Consider the following 15825-nt stretch of genomic DNA (forward strand, 5'->3'; position numbering starts at 1 on the left):
CACATCCAGAAGAGCCTGTGTGGGCAGGTTGAAGAGCTTGATCAGCTCAGTAGCTGAAAAGGCTCATCAAACCATTACTGCCAGGAACAATGAAAAATGCACATGCCTGTAGTTTCACCTCACGTATACCATGTCTCCCACAGACTAAAGAAAATTGTTTCTGGACACGAAGCAGCCGTTGATTTGGCAGCGTCACTAATACAAATGTCTGTGCAAGAAAGTAAGCTGTGATGTGGTGACAGCAACCGCTGTAATGCGAGACACAAAAACAAGTTTGTTGATTGTTCAGATGGGTCATATACAGTATACCGATGTCCTGTTGTGGAAGTTATATTGACCAAACAGGATAGTTGTATCAACGAAAGGCTTAGGAAACATAGTTATTCGTGTAATCAGATCACACACCCCAGAAATTAAGTTGCGCGCTGTGCAGCATGCATGTTTTAACCCCGTTTCCATGACAAAAAAGTTATCACACGATCGAAGGACCAGACAAAGGGGGATAAATGAGGCATTTCAAGTAAACGTCAGCGATGGATGTGTTCGACTGCTCTATCAAAAAAAAAGGAAATAGGATTTTTTGTACGCCACGAATGCACAAAAACCCTGAAAGTGCATATGACTTGAGCACACATGTTGATGTGGGCTCAAGTCGCACACCAACAGAGCTGTGTAGCTTTAATCTGTTTCCTTTTTCTTGGCCCTGTTTTCTGTTATCGTCCTTCAAGTGCTGTACATGAAGACCATGTCATAAGAAAAATAAGCCAGTTGTCAGTTTGTGCATCACTCTGTCTGTCTGCCTTTACCGGTCTTTTGTCAAGGCTTGGCAGCACACTTAGCCATAAAACCACAACTCCTCTTCGCCTTTAAAATAATGTAGCAGATTGAAGCAATTGTAGCAGCATTCCCACCACTGCTATATAGAGTGTTCCAAATCACTGGAGTAGGCTAAGAATGCTAATCACATTTATAAAGCTGAGGGTGGACAGAGGGCTAAGCCAACAATGCAACATTCTTTTACTGTGCAAAGCCATAATTCCTAAGGGAACCACAAAACACTTGGGCATTTGACAGAGACAGGGCATGACCATGGAAGGGTCAACATAGACAATCACCAAATAAAATACCTTTGGCCAAGTCTGTTACAAGTTTTTCAGTGCAGCAGTCATTGTCAGCTTTCCTCAGAAGTCAGCAAACAAAGTGCCACCATCAGCCCATCATTTTTGTAACCGCATAACGGTCTTCCTATGTGTCGTGTCACTGATTAAACATATTCAGGAGGTCAACAAAGGCTGTCCTTGTTACACACCCTTTGGGATTCCCCATGGAATTCTATCCGTGCACGCATTGCCTTCAAATTCAAAATTAAATATAACAAAACGTGACTCTTATTAGTATGAAGTAATGCTGTGTACAAAACAAACCACCGCTGCCGAATTCAATACACATTTACATTTACCCAAAGAAATGAAATGCTGAAAGCTTCACAGTGTGTGGGTTTGTTCCAGTTCATTCACAGGTCTGACACCTACTACATGCAGCTGTGACCACTTCACTGGGAAGCATTTTATCAGCAATAACGCAGGTCTCCCACCAAAGCATTTGAAGGAAACAAGCTTTCAATGCAGCCGAGTGTACTACCAATATGCCTGCCTGACAATGAGCAATGTTGAAAACCACAACAATGGTGCCATGATTTCTAGAACAGTAGGACCCTATGCATTTGCACATATGACTGCATGGTCAGGCCACTTGTGCAGGCAATGCATGAATGAAAAACTGGAGAACATTGCCAACTTTAACCGAAACCTGTAATTTTTTTTCTATTGTGCGTTTTTAGAATCATCATCATCAGGCTATCTTTTTATGTGCACTGCAGGATGAAGGCCTCTCCCAGCCATCTCCAATTATGCACGTCTTGCGCTAGCAAATTCCAAGTTATACCTGCAATCTCCCAATTTCATCACACCACCTAACTGCCGTCCTCAACTGCACTTCCCTTCCATGGGCACTAATTCTGTAATTCTAGTGCCGTGCAAGACAGGCTTTGCAGCGACGATGGCTACGAGATGGCGCCAGAGTAGCGCGCCTCTGTTCACCAATGATGCCACCAATACAGTATATGGAAACAAAGCGCTGCATGAGTGGAGGTCTGTCAGTCTGCAGAGGCTACTGTTAATCATCCTCCGTACACTGCCTCTCGCAATTTCCCAATCGGCGAGGCAATCGCGCCACACTTTGCTCCATTTGCAAAGTGCTGCACAAGACAGATTGTCCTCACCAGCCAATATATCGCGAAATTAAAGCACATGTACAGCTGTGCTTAAATGTCGCTTTAGGGAGTATCGTAACTGTCGGTGAATTTTATTCTTAATGTCAACTAGAATATTGGCTACACTCGTATGCCCAAGAATATTGGGTACCATATCCAAAACAATATACCAACACTATAGCTTTCTGCCAGACTAGTAAAGAACATTAGTTGTTAAAGACTACAGCAATAATGCTTCAATGTAACCCACTCAAAGTGTGTGTGCACATGTTCTAGGAATCATATGCTAATTATCACTGACCATTCACAACCTACAAGGTGCATCCTATGCCAGTTAGGAGTGAGAATATGGCAAAGCCGCTTTTGAAGGCAGTACACCAGGCTGAAAGGCACCCGTGGTTCGTGACGCCCTTGCCTCCATGTCAATTTGAGCAGATACATGCTGAACTTGGTAATCTCGTATCTCATACTGGAAGAACTGAGGCTTTGTGCTGAAAGTGCATAGTCTACAGTCACCTATTAAAGCAAGTAAGAAAATGCAGTTTCACAGCCATTATGGTGTAAAAGAATGCAAATTGATATCAAGTAACCACTATTTCATTTCCATTGTCTGATTTCAGTGTTTGTGCATGCTGGCACTTTCCTTATATAAAAAGCGAACCTCTGCTTCAATGAACTTCGCTGCTCTTTCTCAACTTGTTCACATTGTTTCACGTCCTCTAACACGACAATGTGAAGCCAGTGGCACCATTTACTATCTGCCCCCACTACAACAAGAAAAACACAGTAAACTTGAACCTCAACATGGCAAGACATTAGGTGCCTGACAGACTTGCCATACATTGTTTCCATACGACAAAACTTTCCACAAGGTGATATCTGTTTGAGCATGACAGTTCCAACATTGACACAAAAGCCCACTATGAAAGAACAAAAGCGGGTGTTAGGGCACTGCACAGCCTTCCCTACAAAAGTATGTCATTCACCTTTATTGCAAGGACAGTAGAAACAATACACACAGGCTTTTCAATGAGTGACATTAAATTTATCACTTCAGAAATAAATACATGTGTCAAGTGTTCGGGTAAAGAAATTAGATGAATGAATCGACCATAAATGTTAGACAAGATAAGAGGAATAGAAAGTCCGTGCAGTCTGCTTGGTTCCAATATATATATATATATATATATATATATATATATATATATATATATATATATATATATATATATATATATTGTAGTGAAGAGGAATGCTCAGCGCTGCAGCCACATTGCCAGTCATCCGGGAGGCACAAGCTCGAGATTGCCTGAGCTGCTCTCGTTGAGACACGCTGCCTGTTGCTCTCTTGCACTGTTTTCGTATTAGATTCTGGTGGAGGCACTGCGGTTTTCCCCCAACATGGAATTACGCACCCGAACTCTGCTATCCGTCATGCCTGATGACTCAAGCCTGACATCCCCACCGGTTACGAGAGCTCTCCGGCGGTATCACTTAATCTTGCGACAATGCTATTGATTCCAACTTCAGATCGATGATTGCGCCATGTTGGTGCCGGAAGTCCATGCCGAGAATGACGTCTTGTGAACACTGTTGGAAGATAACGAAAGTGGCAGGATAAGTCCGGTCATGAACAGTAATTCTTGCCATGCAGATTCCAGTCGGCATAATGAGGTGTTCGCCAGCGGTCGAAATTTGAGGGCCTTCCCCTGCAGTCTTAACTTTCTTCAACTGGGCGGCGATGTGTCCACTCATGACAGTAATTGGCCCCTGTGTCCACTAAGGTGGTGACTGCGTGGCCGTTGAGAACCACGTTGAGGTCACTGGTTCTTTGTCTTTTGCCTTACAGTTAGGTCTTGGCGTCGGATCATGGCTGTGTCGCATTGACTTATGGCTGGTACATGGCCCCGTCAGGTCGTCTTTCGTCGGCGTATTCTTTGCTTCCAGACTTCGTCGGGACCGCGGCGTGTCGTCATTATGTCCTCAAGATAGTCTCTTCGGCGGCGGCAGAGGATAGGATAGGAATAAACTTTATTTGTCCAATGGTTGTTGATGTTGGTGCCCAGGGCTAGGCTGCCAGGGGTCCATCGCCCGAGGAAAATCTTTCGAGATCCTCGGCAACGGCCCTGGCCCGCTGGACGGCCCACTCCTGGTCTTCGGGTGCCTCGCTGAGGAGGGCGGCTTGCCATCTCTCAGCGAGGCGCCCCGCTTCAGAGGGTTCTGCTGTTGTATTCCCCCTACCTCTTCATCCTTGTTCCACGTGGCGTCGGCATTCCCAAAGCACATGGGCCATATCGGCCCGTTCGTGCTCGCACCACGGGCAGCCGGGCGACGGGTGCAGCGCGGGCCACAGGCGGTGCAGGTGGTAGGGGTTGGTGAAAGTGCCCGTCTTCAACCGTCTCAGGTCGACCGCCTGGGACCTGTCTAGGCGCCCGTGGGGCTGTGGATATTTTCTTCATTCTTTCCTATAGTGACCAAGCACCTCCCGGTACGTTGCCGGAAACTCCTTGACATCGCAGTCGGCGTCCACGTGATCCCCAGCTCCGTCCGCCGCGATTTGTGTTGTATTGGTAACAACAGCAGCCGCGCCAGACGGGGTGGCAGCCGCCGTCGCGGCGGGTAAGCTGCCTCGCGACGAGGTGGGCGCGCTCGTTGTGGTTGGGTGGAGTGTCGTTGCGTCTTCGGCCGCTAGCATTGTTGATGTCGTTATTGTCGTGGCTGTTGTTGTTACTGCCAAGCTCACCGACGTGCACGGGGAACCACTTGAGGGACTTGTTTGTAATCGTGCCGGATCCGAAGTCCCCAGCCCGGACGTTGAGCATGCGTGCCACATCCACGGACACCCAACCTTTGGTGTAATTCCGAATCGCTGATTTGGAGTCGCTGATGATCAAGTTATCCTCCGCACCTCCGTGGAGTACCGCGAGGGCTATGGCCATCTCTTCCACTGCTTCGGCCAACGGCAGCCTCGCTGATGGCGTGATTCGGATCGTTCCCTTTGTATCTACGACTGCCATAGAGAAGGCGGGCGCCGCCGCCGTCGGCCGGCCGTGTCGATGTTGCCGTTGTTGCTGCCGCCGTTTTTGTCGTAGTAGCAGTAGTGGTGGTGGTGCTGGTAACTGCGCTTCGTCTCGCACATTCCCTTGTAGCGGCGGTGGTGGTCGGCGTTCCTCGTCGCCATCAGAGTCACCGACTGGCCGCGGGTACCTGGCTGCATCGACGAAGAGGACGCCTTCTTGTCTTCCATGCTTCTCGAGGATTGCTACCGCCCTGCGTTTAAGTCTTTGCACGTCATGCAGCGGGTGCATATTCTTCGGTATGTTTTCCGTCTGTATGGCGTCCCTGACTTCCGGTAGCAGTGATTCTTTCAGTCCACGCGCCTCGTGATATCGAATCCCGAGAAAGTCTAGGATTCGTCTTCCCGTTACGGTGCTCGACAGCCTCTCCAGCTGCGTGATTCTCTGCGCCTCGCCGATCTCCTCGAGCGTGTTGTGTACGCCCAACTCGAGGAGCCTGTGGGTTGGCGTGTACTGGGGTACTCCCAGGGCGGTCTTGAACGCCCTGCGGATCGCCACGTTTAGCTTGTCGGTTTCGCTCCTGTTCCAGTCGGCGAATGCAGCGACGTACGCTATGTGGCTCAGCGCGTACACCTGTATCAGCTTCGTAACGTTGTGTTCCTTCATTCCTTTTCTCTTGTTCGCGACCCGCCGCACGAGGTGTGTGGCGGCGGCCACTTTCTTCTGCAGTCGGGCAACCAGCTCGCGGTTGGCACCGTTCTCTTCCAGCCACAGGCCGAGCACTCGCAACTTGGACACCGTCGGTATTCGGGTCCCCTCTCTCGTCGTGACGCGGACGCCCAAACGACGAGCGTCTAGCACGGCCTGCGGAAGGGGCCCTTTCTTGCGCGGCCTGTGGAGCAGGATCTCCGACTTGTCGGGTGAGCAGACAGCGGCGGCGGCAGAGGATCTTTGGCAGTTTGAGGAACAGCAACCGCACCTCCATCGGCTGCTGCTTTTAGTTTTCCGGATATCGGATCGCAGAGCAGCCCCAGGCTGAGCCAGTGTATGGGTGGGGTTGCGGCGACAGGTAGCAGCCTGGTGATGGTGGACGAGACGGTCGTCTTGGGCTCCACTGAGTAGCCGCGAGGTAGTCGGCAATAATGCAAGGTCGTTCGCCAAGTTGTGGGCGCGGCGCGTTAACAGCGAAACCTGAGTCCCATTTTATGGTATGGGCATCGGCAGTAAATATGTCCGGCTACCTGCAGTGATAGCAGTCTCTCGGGCTGTGGTCAGGAGCACGCCAGACGTCTGTCTTCCTCGGGTAGTTGCGCTGGCGGCGGTGGACGAGGGAATTGCGACGTTACAGGGCCCTGGCGCAGTTGCGGAGGGGGACCTTGACGACTGGCGATGGCGACATAGGTCATCGTTTCCGGCACCGGAAGTGATGATTCAGGCTGCACTTCGGTAACGCCCAGTGACCGTCGCAGTTCGTCCTTGACGATGTCAGTGACTGAGGACACCTGAGGTTGCGAGGAAGGAAACATCTTGCATAGTTATTTGCGCACAATGGCCCTGATGGTCTCTTGGAGATCACCGAAGCCCATTGTTTGGATGGCGGACCACGGCGTGAGCACTTGGCAGTTATATTGCCTAGTGCGCATTTCTAGAGTTTTCTCAATCGTCGTTGCCTCTGTCAAGAACTCATCTACGGTCTTCGGTGGGGTTCGGATAAGTCCGGCGAAAAGTTCTTGCTTTACGCCTCGCATCAAGGAACGCACTTTTTTCTCTTCGGACATTTCCGGGTCAGCGTGCCGGAAAAGACAGGTCATCTCTTCCGTGAAGATGGCGATGGTCTCATGGGCAGTTGGCCTCGGGTTTCCAGCAGAACTTCGGCCCTTTTGTTACGAACAACGTTTGTGAACGTCCTCAGGAAGTTACTGCGGAACAGGTCCCATGTTGTAAGGATGGACTCCCGGTTCTCAAACCAAGTCCTCACAGCATCTTCCAAGGAGAAGTACACATGTCGTAGCTTATCCTCAGAGGTCCAGTTGTTGAAGGCTGGGATCCTTTCGAAGGTTTTGAGCCAGGTTTCCCAATTCTTCGACGTGGCTCCACGGAAGGTAGGAGGCTTTCTGGGTTGTTGAAACACGACGGGTGACACTGGGGCTGCCATTTTGGTTGTCTTGGCCACAATCTTCTTGGTCTTCTCAGGTAGAAGTCTGTGCACCGGGGGCAGCTGTTGTAGATTGTGGCTTGCTTGATGATCCGGGACTACGTTGGTGTCTTCTTTGCAGTCCGGGCTTGGATCACGGCTTGTCGGGAGCGTCCGGTACATGAACGAAAAGCACCTCCATGAGATGTCAGGTGGTAGTGACATATGAAGAACACCGTAGCAATACTGTGAAAGACGAAACTAACTTTTATTGGGCAAACCTGTGCCCACAAAAGCAAGCTACACTTGAAGAATGGCGACAACGGCAAACACAGTCGGCGATCATCAAAATTTGATCAGCGGGTCAAGCGTGTCCGCTTTTATACATCAGTCGTCGAATGTTCCAGAGTAATCCTTGGGACCCGCGTGTCTTCCACAAAGTTCTAGATTATTCACGTCGAGCATACATGCAACGAGATTACACATGGTTCGGTTACAGACAGCGGATGCTGATGATGAGATTGATGATGATGAGCGGATGAGATTGCTGATGATGTTACACTGCTGATCTTTCAGTGCATAGATATTGGTTTGTCTTATGCTAAGTACAGATTACAGGCTGAGACCATTTTTTACGGCTTCCTCAGTCTTTCTCACGTAATTTCAAACACGTATCACTTATTTTCGCCTTGTTTGTGGCAAAACGCTCCCTACAGGACACGCAAGAAATTCCAGTGTATAACCAAAATTTTCTATGGGGCCTGGTGAGGGGCCCTTTAACGTTATGCCTAGCATTCTTCGTTCCATCGCTCTTTGCACGGTTCTTAACTTGGTGTCAAGCTTCTTTGTCAATCTTCAACTATCTGAGGCTGACTAGTGATCCTGAACACTTGTTTCCTTGCCTGGCTATTCATCATTATCTTTGTCTTCTGCATAGTATTAATCTTCAACCCCGCTCTTACACTCTCTCTGTTAAGGTCCTCAGTCATTTGTTGTCACTCGTCTGCAGTGTTGCTGAATAGAACAATGTCATCGGCAAACCGAATTTTGCCAAGATGTTTGCCATCAATCCTTACTCTTAAGCCTTCCCAGTTAAATAGCTTGAATACTTCTTCCAAGCACACACTGAATAGCATTGGAGAGATTGTGTCTCCCTGTCTGACCATTTTTGTTATAGGTATGTTCCTACTTGTGGAGAATTAAGGTAGCTGTGGAATCTTTGTAGGTATTTTCCAGGATATTTATGTAAGCGGTCTGTACTCCTTGATTACGCAATGCCTCTATGACTGCTGGTAGCTCGACAGAATCGAATGCTTGTTCGTAATCTATGAAAGCCATATAGAGAGGCTTACTGTAGTCAGTAGATTTCTGGATTACCTTATTAATGACATAGAAGTGATCCATTGTAGAGTATCCCTTCCTGAAGTCAGCCTGTTCCCTTGGTTGACTAAAGTCCAGAGTGGCCCTTAGTCCATTGGAGATTATTTTGGTGAATATTTTATGTAATACTGGGAGTAAGCTAATGGGCCTATAATTTTTCGATTTTGTGAGATCTCCCTTCTTTCGGATTAGCATAATGTTTGCATTCTTCCAGTTTTCTGGGACCCTTGCAGTCGATACACTTCGTATAAAGAGCCGCCAGTTTTCCAAGCATTATGTCTCCTCCATGTTTGATTAAATCGACTGTTATTCCATCTCCTACCGCTCTTCCTCGTTTCATGTCTTGCAAGGCCTTTCTGACCTGATCGCTAGATATAGGAGGAGTTTCTGTATCCTGTTCTTCACTGTTTCTAATGGAGGTATTCCGACTCCTCTAGGCATTGTACAGGTCAGTATAAAATTATTCCGCTGCTTTTACTATAGCTTCGAGATTGCTGATATTACCCTGCTTATCCGTCAGTGCATACATCTTGGTTTGTCCTATGCCAAGTTTCCTTCTCACCGATTTCAGGCTGTGTCCATTTTTTACAGCTTCTTTAGTCCTCCTCACATTATAGTTTCGAATATCACTTATTTTCGCCTTGTTTATCAGTTTTGTTAGTTCCACGAATTTTACATCTCTCGAGTTGGACACTTTCATTCTTTGTCATTTCTTTATTAGGTCCTTTGATATTTGGGAGAGCTTGCTTACTGTTTGCCTTGGTGCCTTGTCTCCCACTTAAGTTGCTGCCTCTAAAGCCAGCATCGTTACGGTTTCATTTATTAGCTCTAAGTCATCATCATCTCTGTTCTAAGGCTGCAAATATGTTTGCAAGTAACAGCCTAAATTTGTCTGCTTTTAACCTTAATGCCTCTAAGTTGACTTGTTTCTTCTAGACCAATATTACTCTTTCTCTCTTCAAATTGAGGTGAATCCTAGTGCTTACTAACCTACGATCACTGCACTTTACCCTACCTATCACTACTACATCCTACACTATGCTGAGATCGACAGAAAGAATGAAATCAATTTCATTCCTTGTTTCACCATCAGTGCTTTTCCAGTCGACTTTCTGTTGCTACGCTTCCTGAAAAAGGTGTTCATTATTCTCAGCTTATTCCCTTCTGCGAATTCTACCAGCACCTCTCCTCTAGCGTTGGATGGATGGCGGCTATACCCTTTGTAACGGGCGGCGGCTGGCGCCACCTAGCCTTTTGCTCCCCCTCCTATTTTATTATTCTTTTTTTCCTTTCTTTATATCCTCCTTTCCTTAAACTAGTTTTCACTCCTCTCCACAGTAAAGGAGACATTATCTCCCCAATTTATGGTATTATCTATCCCTTGACTTCCTCCACCAATCCTCTAGCCTCCCCTTCGTTACTGCCACTCTTTTCTCGTCTATTTGCCCTCGTTCCCCGGGAAAACCTAATGCCCCTTCCATATCTGCCACTGTTCCCTCTGCCAGGGTCGGGCGAAGGTCTGTGCATCTCAGCACTATATGCTCAGTGGTCTCCATTTCGGCTCCGCAAGCTGTGCACCGAAAAGGTCCACGTCTTCAAATTTAGCCCTGTATGTTTTCGTTCTCAAAACCCCCGTCCTAGCTTCGAATAATAGTGAGCTGCCCCGCGAGTTATCAAATAAGAGCTCTCTCTTAATCTCCTGTTTTTGTTACCTATACATTGATAGCGCTGGCTTTCCGAGCATTCTTTCTTCCCACATTTTTCTTTCCGTCTCCTTCACCTCCTTTCCCACACTAGAACCACGTTGGACCCCCTCCCTCGGCTGTAGGTATCTATTCCTCAGCTTCCTCGTTCCGAGTCTCCACTTTGTGTTCGAACTTTTCATGTACAGATATTTGTACACTTTTCCTGCCCACCTTTTTTCCTCCAGTGCTAGGAGTCTCTGTTCAAATTTTAGTTTACTTATTGCCTCTCTACCTTCGAATGACGTCCATCCCATGTCCCCCTGCATTCCCTCATTAGGGGTGTTCCCGTGTGCTCCTAGGGCCAACCTGCCTACACTTCTCTGTCTCGTTTCCATGCATGCCTGAACTTCCGATTTCATGCAAAGTACTGAATTTCCGAATGTGAGGCCAGGTACCATAACCCCTTTCAATACGCCCCTAACCACCTCGTACCTATTATAGTTCCAAAGTGCCTTGTGTTTCATTACAGCAGAGTTCCTTTTCACTTTTTCAATCAATTTTTTCCTGTTCTTCCAAGTACTTTTTGCCCTCGTTTAGCCATATGCCCAAATACTTGTATTTTTCAACATGATCAATCTTAGTGCTTTGTATTTCCAATGGTTCCCCCCTTTCTTCATTGTATTCTATTATCCCAGACTTCTCTCTACTGAATTGCAGTCCCAATTTTTCTCCCTCCTCTCCACATATGCTCATTAGTTCCTGTAGCCCTACTCGGGTGTCAGCAAGCAGTACAATATCATCTGCATACATCAGATTCTGGTGTGGCTCCCCTTTTCTTCGCTGCTCTGTGTTTTCTGCATGCATCTTTGCGTAGCTCTATGGCCTCCTTAACTTCTCGGTCCCACCAGCTTTTCGGTTTATATTTTCCCTGCTTATTTCCTAGTTTCCTAATCTGTCACTTCTCTAGCTCTCTTTTAAAGATACCTATTAACTCATCGTATGTCCATGCCCTTTGCGGTTGTTTGGATACCATGCTTTCGATGTTTTTCGCCACTTCTTGTAGCTGCCTGTCATTCAATTAGTTCATACCTTTCCTTCCTTTAGTTTCTACCAGTGATACTGTCCTTCGAAAACTGATTTTGATTCGTTTGTGATCACTCCCCAGGCTTCTTGTACCTTCCTCATCAATTTCCATACATCCCAACCGTTCATACAGCTTGTGGGACATTAGGCAGTAGTCGATTGTCGAGTGGGTGTTATTTCTTTCCCATGTTATTTTCCCGTCGCATTTAATTTCAGTATTAACTATCACAAAAATCTACGAACATCTGCCCTGTTGCATCTGTCGCCCCGTCAAAGTATTCCAAATGTGCATTCATGTCCCCTAGGATGATTATCTCCCGTTTCATAGCTAACTCCCTGATGTCCTTGGCCATACCATACATTTGAAATGTATTGCATTCTCCTCTTTCGACTCATTCCCCGTTTTCAGATACACAACTCCCAGGATTGTCTCAACATTCCCTACGGTGCCCTTGAGCCACATGTGCTCACTGCAGCTCTCCCTTACCCTTTCCCAGTCCTGTCCCTTCACTAACGCCCCAAGGCCTCCTCCTCTGCGTTCTTTCCTTTTTCTGTTGCACCCAACCCAGGTGTATCCCGCAATGAATGGTGGCTCTTCCTCATCTCTTAAATGGGCTTCGGCAACTCCATATACCTGAAAATTTTCCGTTTGTAACTGTTCTTCTATTTCGTCCCACTTAATGCGATTTTTCCCCCCTGCATGTTGATGAACCCCACATTTACTGCCTTCTTCCTCTTCCTCCTCCGTGCTCCTGTCCTGTCCCCCCTCCCCTGTCCTTCATCTTTTACGTTTTGGCATGCAGGGTCGCCCTGCGTGCCTACAAAAAAGCCTGAGCCCTACGACCCACCCTCGTTCCTACCTGCCATCCCGCTGGTGTAGTGTAGTGAATGCCATCCGGGCCGAAAGGGGGGAAGTTTTTCCCCCCAATCATTCTGTTCACAATCATTCTGTTTCTAGAAACAACACCATAGTTGCCAATTGCCTGTTCACCCGCCTGCTTCTTCCACACTTTTGCATTGAAGTCATCCATTACTACTGTATAACAAGTTTGCACTTTTCTCATTGCTAATTCAACATCTTCACAAAACTGACCTACTTCCTCATCGCCGTGGCTGGATGTTGGAGCATAGGCTTGTACTACCTTTAATCTATACTTCTTATTAGGTTTGATCACGACTACGGCTACCCTCCCATTAATGCTATAGAATTCATCAATGTTCCTGCTCTGTCCTTATGGTTTAGGAATCCTACTCCGTATTGCTTCTCGTCAGGGACACCTCTATAGCAGAGGACATGCCCGTTATTCAGCAACGTATAAGCCTCGCCAATTCTAATCTCACTAAGGCCGATGATATCCCAGACAATGTCTGATAGTTCCTCGAACAGTACTGCTAAGCTAGCCTAACTCGACAGAGTTCGGCAATTAAGGGTTGACAGGGTCAGTTTCCATTAGCGGCCTGTCCGGACCCAGAGATTCTTAGCACCTTCTGCTGCGTTACAGGTCTGACCACCGCGATGGACAGGTGCTCCGGAGCTGCTGGGGACAGGGCCGTTAATTGTAGATATTACCTGTGCATCATATGTTACATGCTTGAATAGTAAGAACACCACCATAACGAAGAATTATTCCCACTAAAATGCTAATTTTGCCATCAGAAAGCTAAGTGGGCCTGCAAAAAGTCTTGTTTGACTCTTTGCTGAGAGCCTTCTTGTTTTACAAAGTTCTGAAATACAGCATATACTTTTGAGGACCTCCTGCATCAGGTCTTGCTTCAACAAAGGCCCAGCATACATTATGAGGTACGCAATCATAAGGAGTTAAAAGAGTGTGAAAATATCAAGTAGCAAATATTAAAAAAAAATCTAACTGCTAGATCTTTCTTGGACGTTAATTGGTTGACTACATTGAGAGCAGTCCAGCCTGTGACGTCAGCTAGGTCCAATATAAGAACATGGAAAGCAAGCTGGTCGGAATGAGAGCCAGACACAGTGCAAGGGGCCAGATTTCTGCAGTCGCTGCACAATGCACGGCTGCATGCATTTTTTCACACTGCTGTATATAGTTCGTGTTAAATGCAAGCACAGGTTGGCAGAGATAGGAAAAAAATGCCATCAGCTTTAAGATTGTTACCGTATATGAGTGAATGTTACATTCACCAAAGTCATCCACAAACTGTGTGTGAAAGAAACTAATGTAAGCACTAACAGTTAGGCATAAGTGGAGAAATACCAGCTTGAAATGGGCCAGTGAGCCTCAGAAGCCATTCCAACAGATCGAAGATACTGGAATTGGTGACAACAAAAGTGACTGACAGAACACATTGCCATGGATGCTCTTCCACCAATCCAGCCCATCGCATAAACATCAATGACAATGTTTACGGCATCACAGGTGCAACACAAGCTTATTTCCCTGATACTAAATTATTTGGATGCATATACAAATTGCAAATAAGAAACAAATGAAAAGGTATCTGGCGCCGCACCATGACAGCAGTGAAACAACACCGGTACATCACATCACCAGATGTTGAAGGAGCAAAGTACGTAGTTTGAAGGGAACGCCAAATAGAGTTAAATAAACCATCTGCAAGTAATACACTGCTCTGAATCGAAAAATTTGTAAGCTAGCCGAAAGGCGGTGCATCCTTATTGAATGACAGGAAATTAGTGAGCAGAAGCCATCCGCCCAGTGCATCTGCTTAGCACATGCTCGACAGCACTAAAATGCACACAACTAAATGAGTGTACTTATTGTTTCCAGCCTTAACGTAGTGCCAAGAGCTAGGTGGGAACACCGTGTGCTTCTAAGAAATGTGACACACAATCATTATGGTGAACATGCAACCCAACAAAGTAACGCGCAGAAAATGTGACCACTGGTCCGTCACGTTGCCAAATGAAAGCAGTGCAAGCCAAAGATCTTGTGATGCTTCTGACCGTGTGCTCAGCTTCTGTCCTTCGCGGCAAATGTCAGTGCCAACATCGCCGGCGTCAACCACTTCTATGGTCAATGCCAGCAAGCAAAAGTTTCGAGCACGCTCTGTTACTGTACCACCGACAATACAATTTCGATGGCACCCGGTGCTCTCTGGAGGCCTCTTTTATTCCAACTCAGAGCCGGTGCACGAAAATTTCCATTTTTTTTGTTGATAATTACGGCACCCCGAAGGTGGATGGTCCTTCAATAATTTCCCTTCCCTTTATGCACTTCCGCTTGATCGTCTTTTCGGGAACAAACCTTGCAAAGTAGCGCGGTGTTCGTGCGCATCGCCGTGTGTCCAATAGCTGGTAGCTCGTAAACGCGACCCAAATGAGCACGCAATCTCGTGCGTATAAAAGCGAAAAGTGGGCCACATCGTCGGCTCAGGCCGCTGGTTAACGAGCGAATCTCGGCAACAGAGTCAGGATGCTTATCTCCGCAACGCGTCAGCGTTCAGTCACGAACATGCTGCCGCTGACACAAGCTATGCACACAACAAAGCTTATCTGCAACTAAGCGCAGAAAAAAAGAAAGGGGTGACCTGAAAGTGACTTTCCGCAGCCTCCGTGAGCATGAATGAACTCCCAAAGCACGTCTCAAGTTATGCTAAAACAAAAAAGAGGGAAAGCAACTGCCGGCGAAGGGTTGATCGCACAGTACTTGCCTTCGCGCCGACATGGCAGAGCTGCTCAATCAGAGCGATTCAAACTTTTCTGACGGATGGGCGGAAACTCTCGGCTTGCGGTCAATGTGGTCAATACGAAGCGACATTATTTAGAATTAGCACCGCTCCTAGTCAATGGCGTTCATTTCTGCGCTGCCGAGGACGATCCCGCCATTGCCGCCACCTAGTGTCGAATAAGTGATCGAACTGTGGCCAGCTGTGGCATGCATAGAGTTTCTCACTATAACACCTAGAGGGTAAACTGGCGCCACCGTCTATGGGAGTTTCTTAAAGGGGTTGGGACAGCAAATTTTGACGCTATAAAAAGCATGTTGTAGGCTGCTTCCGTATGCAAGGACACCCAGAACGAGGTATTGGAGGCTGCAAACATTTCAAAATAATTTTAATTCAGCTCCAAAAAGTCATTAAAAACTCCTTCTTGTGGTCGAGACCCATCGCTATCGCGGCAGTTATGACGTCACAGAGAAGGAACGAAAATATTGACGTCATAGAACACTAGCACAAAAACGTGACGTATGATGAGTAGCGATGGAATGCCGATTACGGAGCCTGCTGAGCCGAGCGACCGAGCATAGCCTCCACTAT

The 15825-nt window shown here is 47.2% G+C and overlaps 1 protein-coding gene across 4 annotated transcripts in view; it reads right to left on the reverse strand.

Annotated features, from left to right (window-relative positions):
* Positions 1-15412, reverse strand: part of LOC126520622 (tyrosine-protein phosphatase non-receptor type 11-like) — a 248143-nt gene extending 232731 nt beyond the window's left edge. For all 4 annotated transcript variants that reach the window (XM_055065673.1, XM_055065671.1, XM_055065672.1 and 1 more), the window contains exon 1: positions 15220-15412. In XM_055065673.1, the coding sequence (XP_054921648.1) occupies positions 15220-15233 (14 nt within the window). In that variant the 5' untranslated portion in view covers positions 15234-15412. The remainder of the gene's footprint in view (positions 1-15219) is intronic.
* Positions 15413-15825: the final 413 nt, after the last annotated feature.

This window comes from Dermacentor andersoni, chromosome 3 (assembly GCF_023375885.2).
Source record: "Dermacentor andersoni chromosome 3, qqDerAnde1_hic_scaffold, whole genome shotgun sequence".
Taxonomy (NCBI): domain Eukaryota; kingdom Metazoa; phylum Arthropoda; class Arachnida; order Ixodida; family Ixodidae; genus Dermacentor; species Dermacentor andersoni.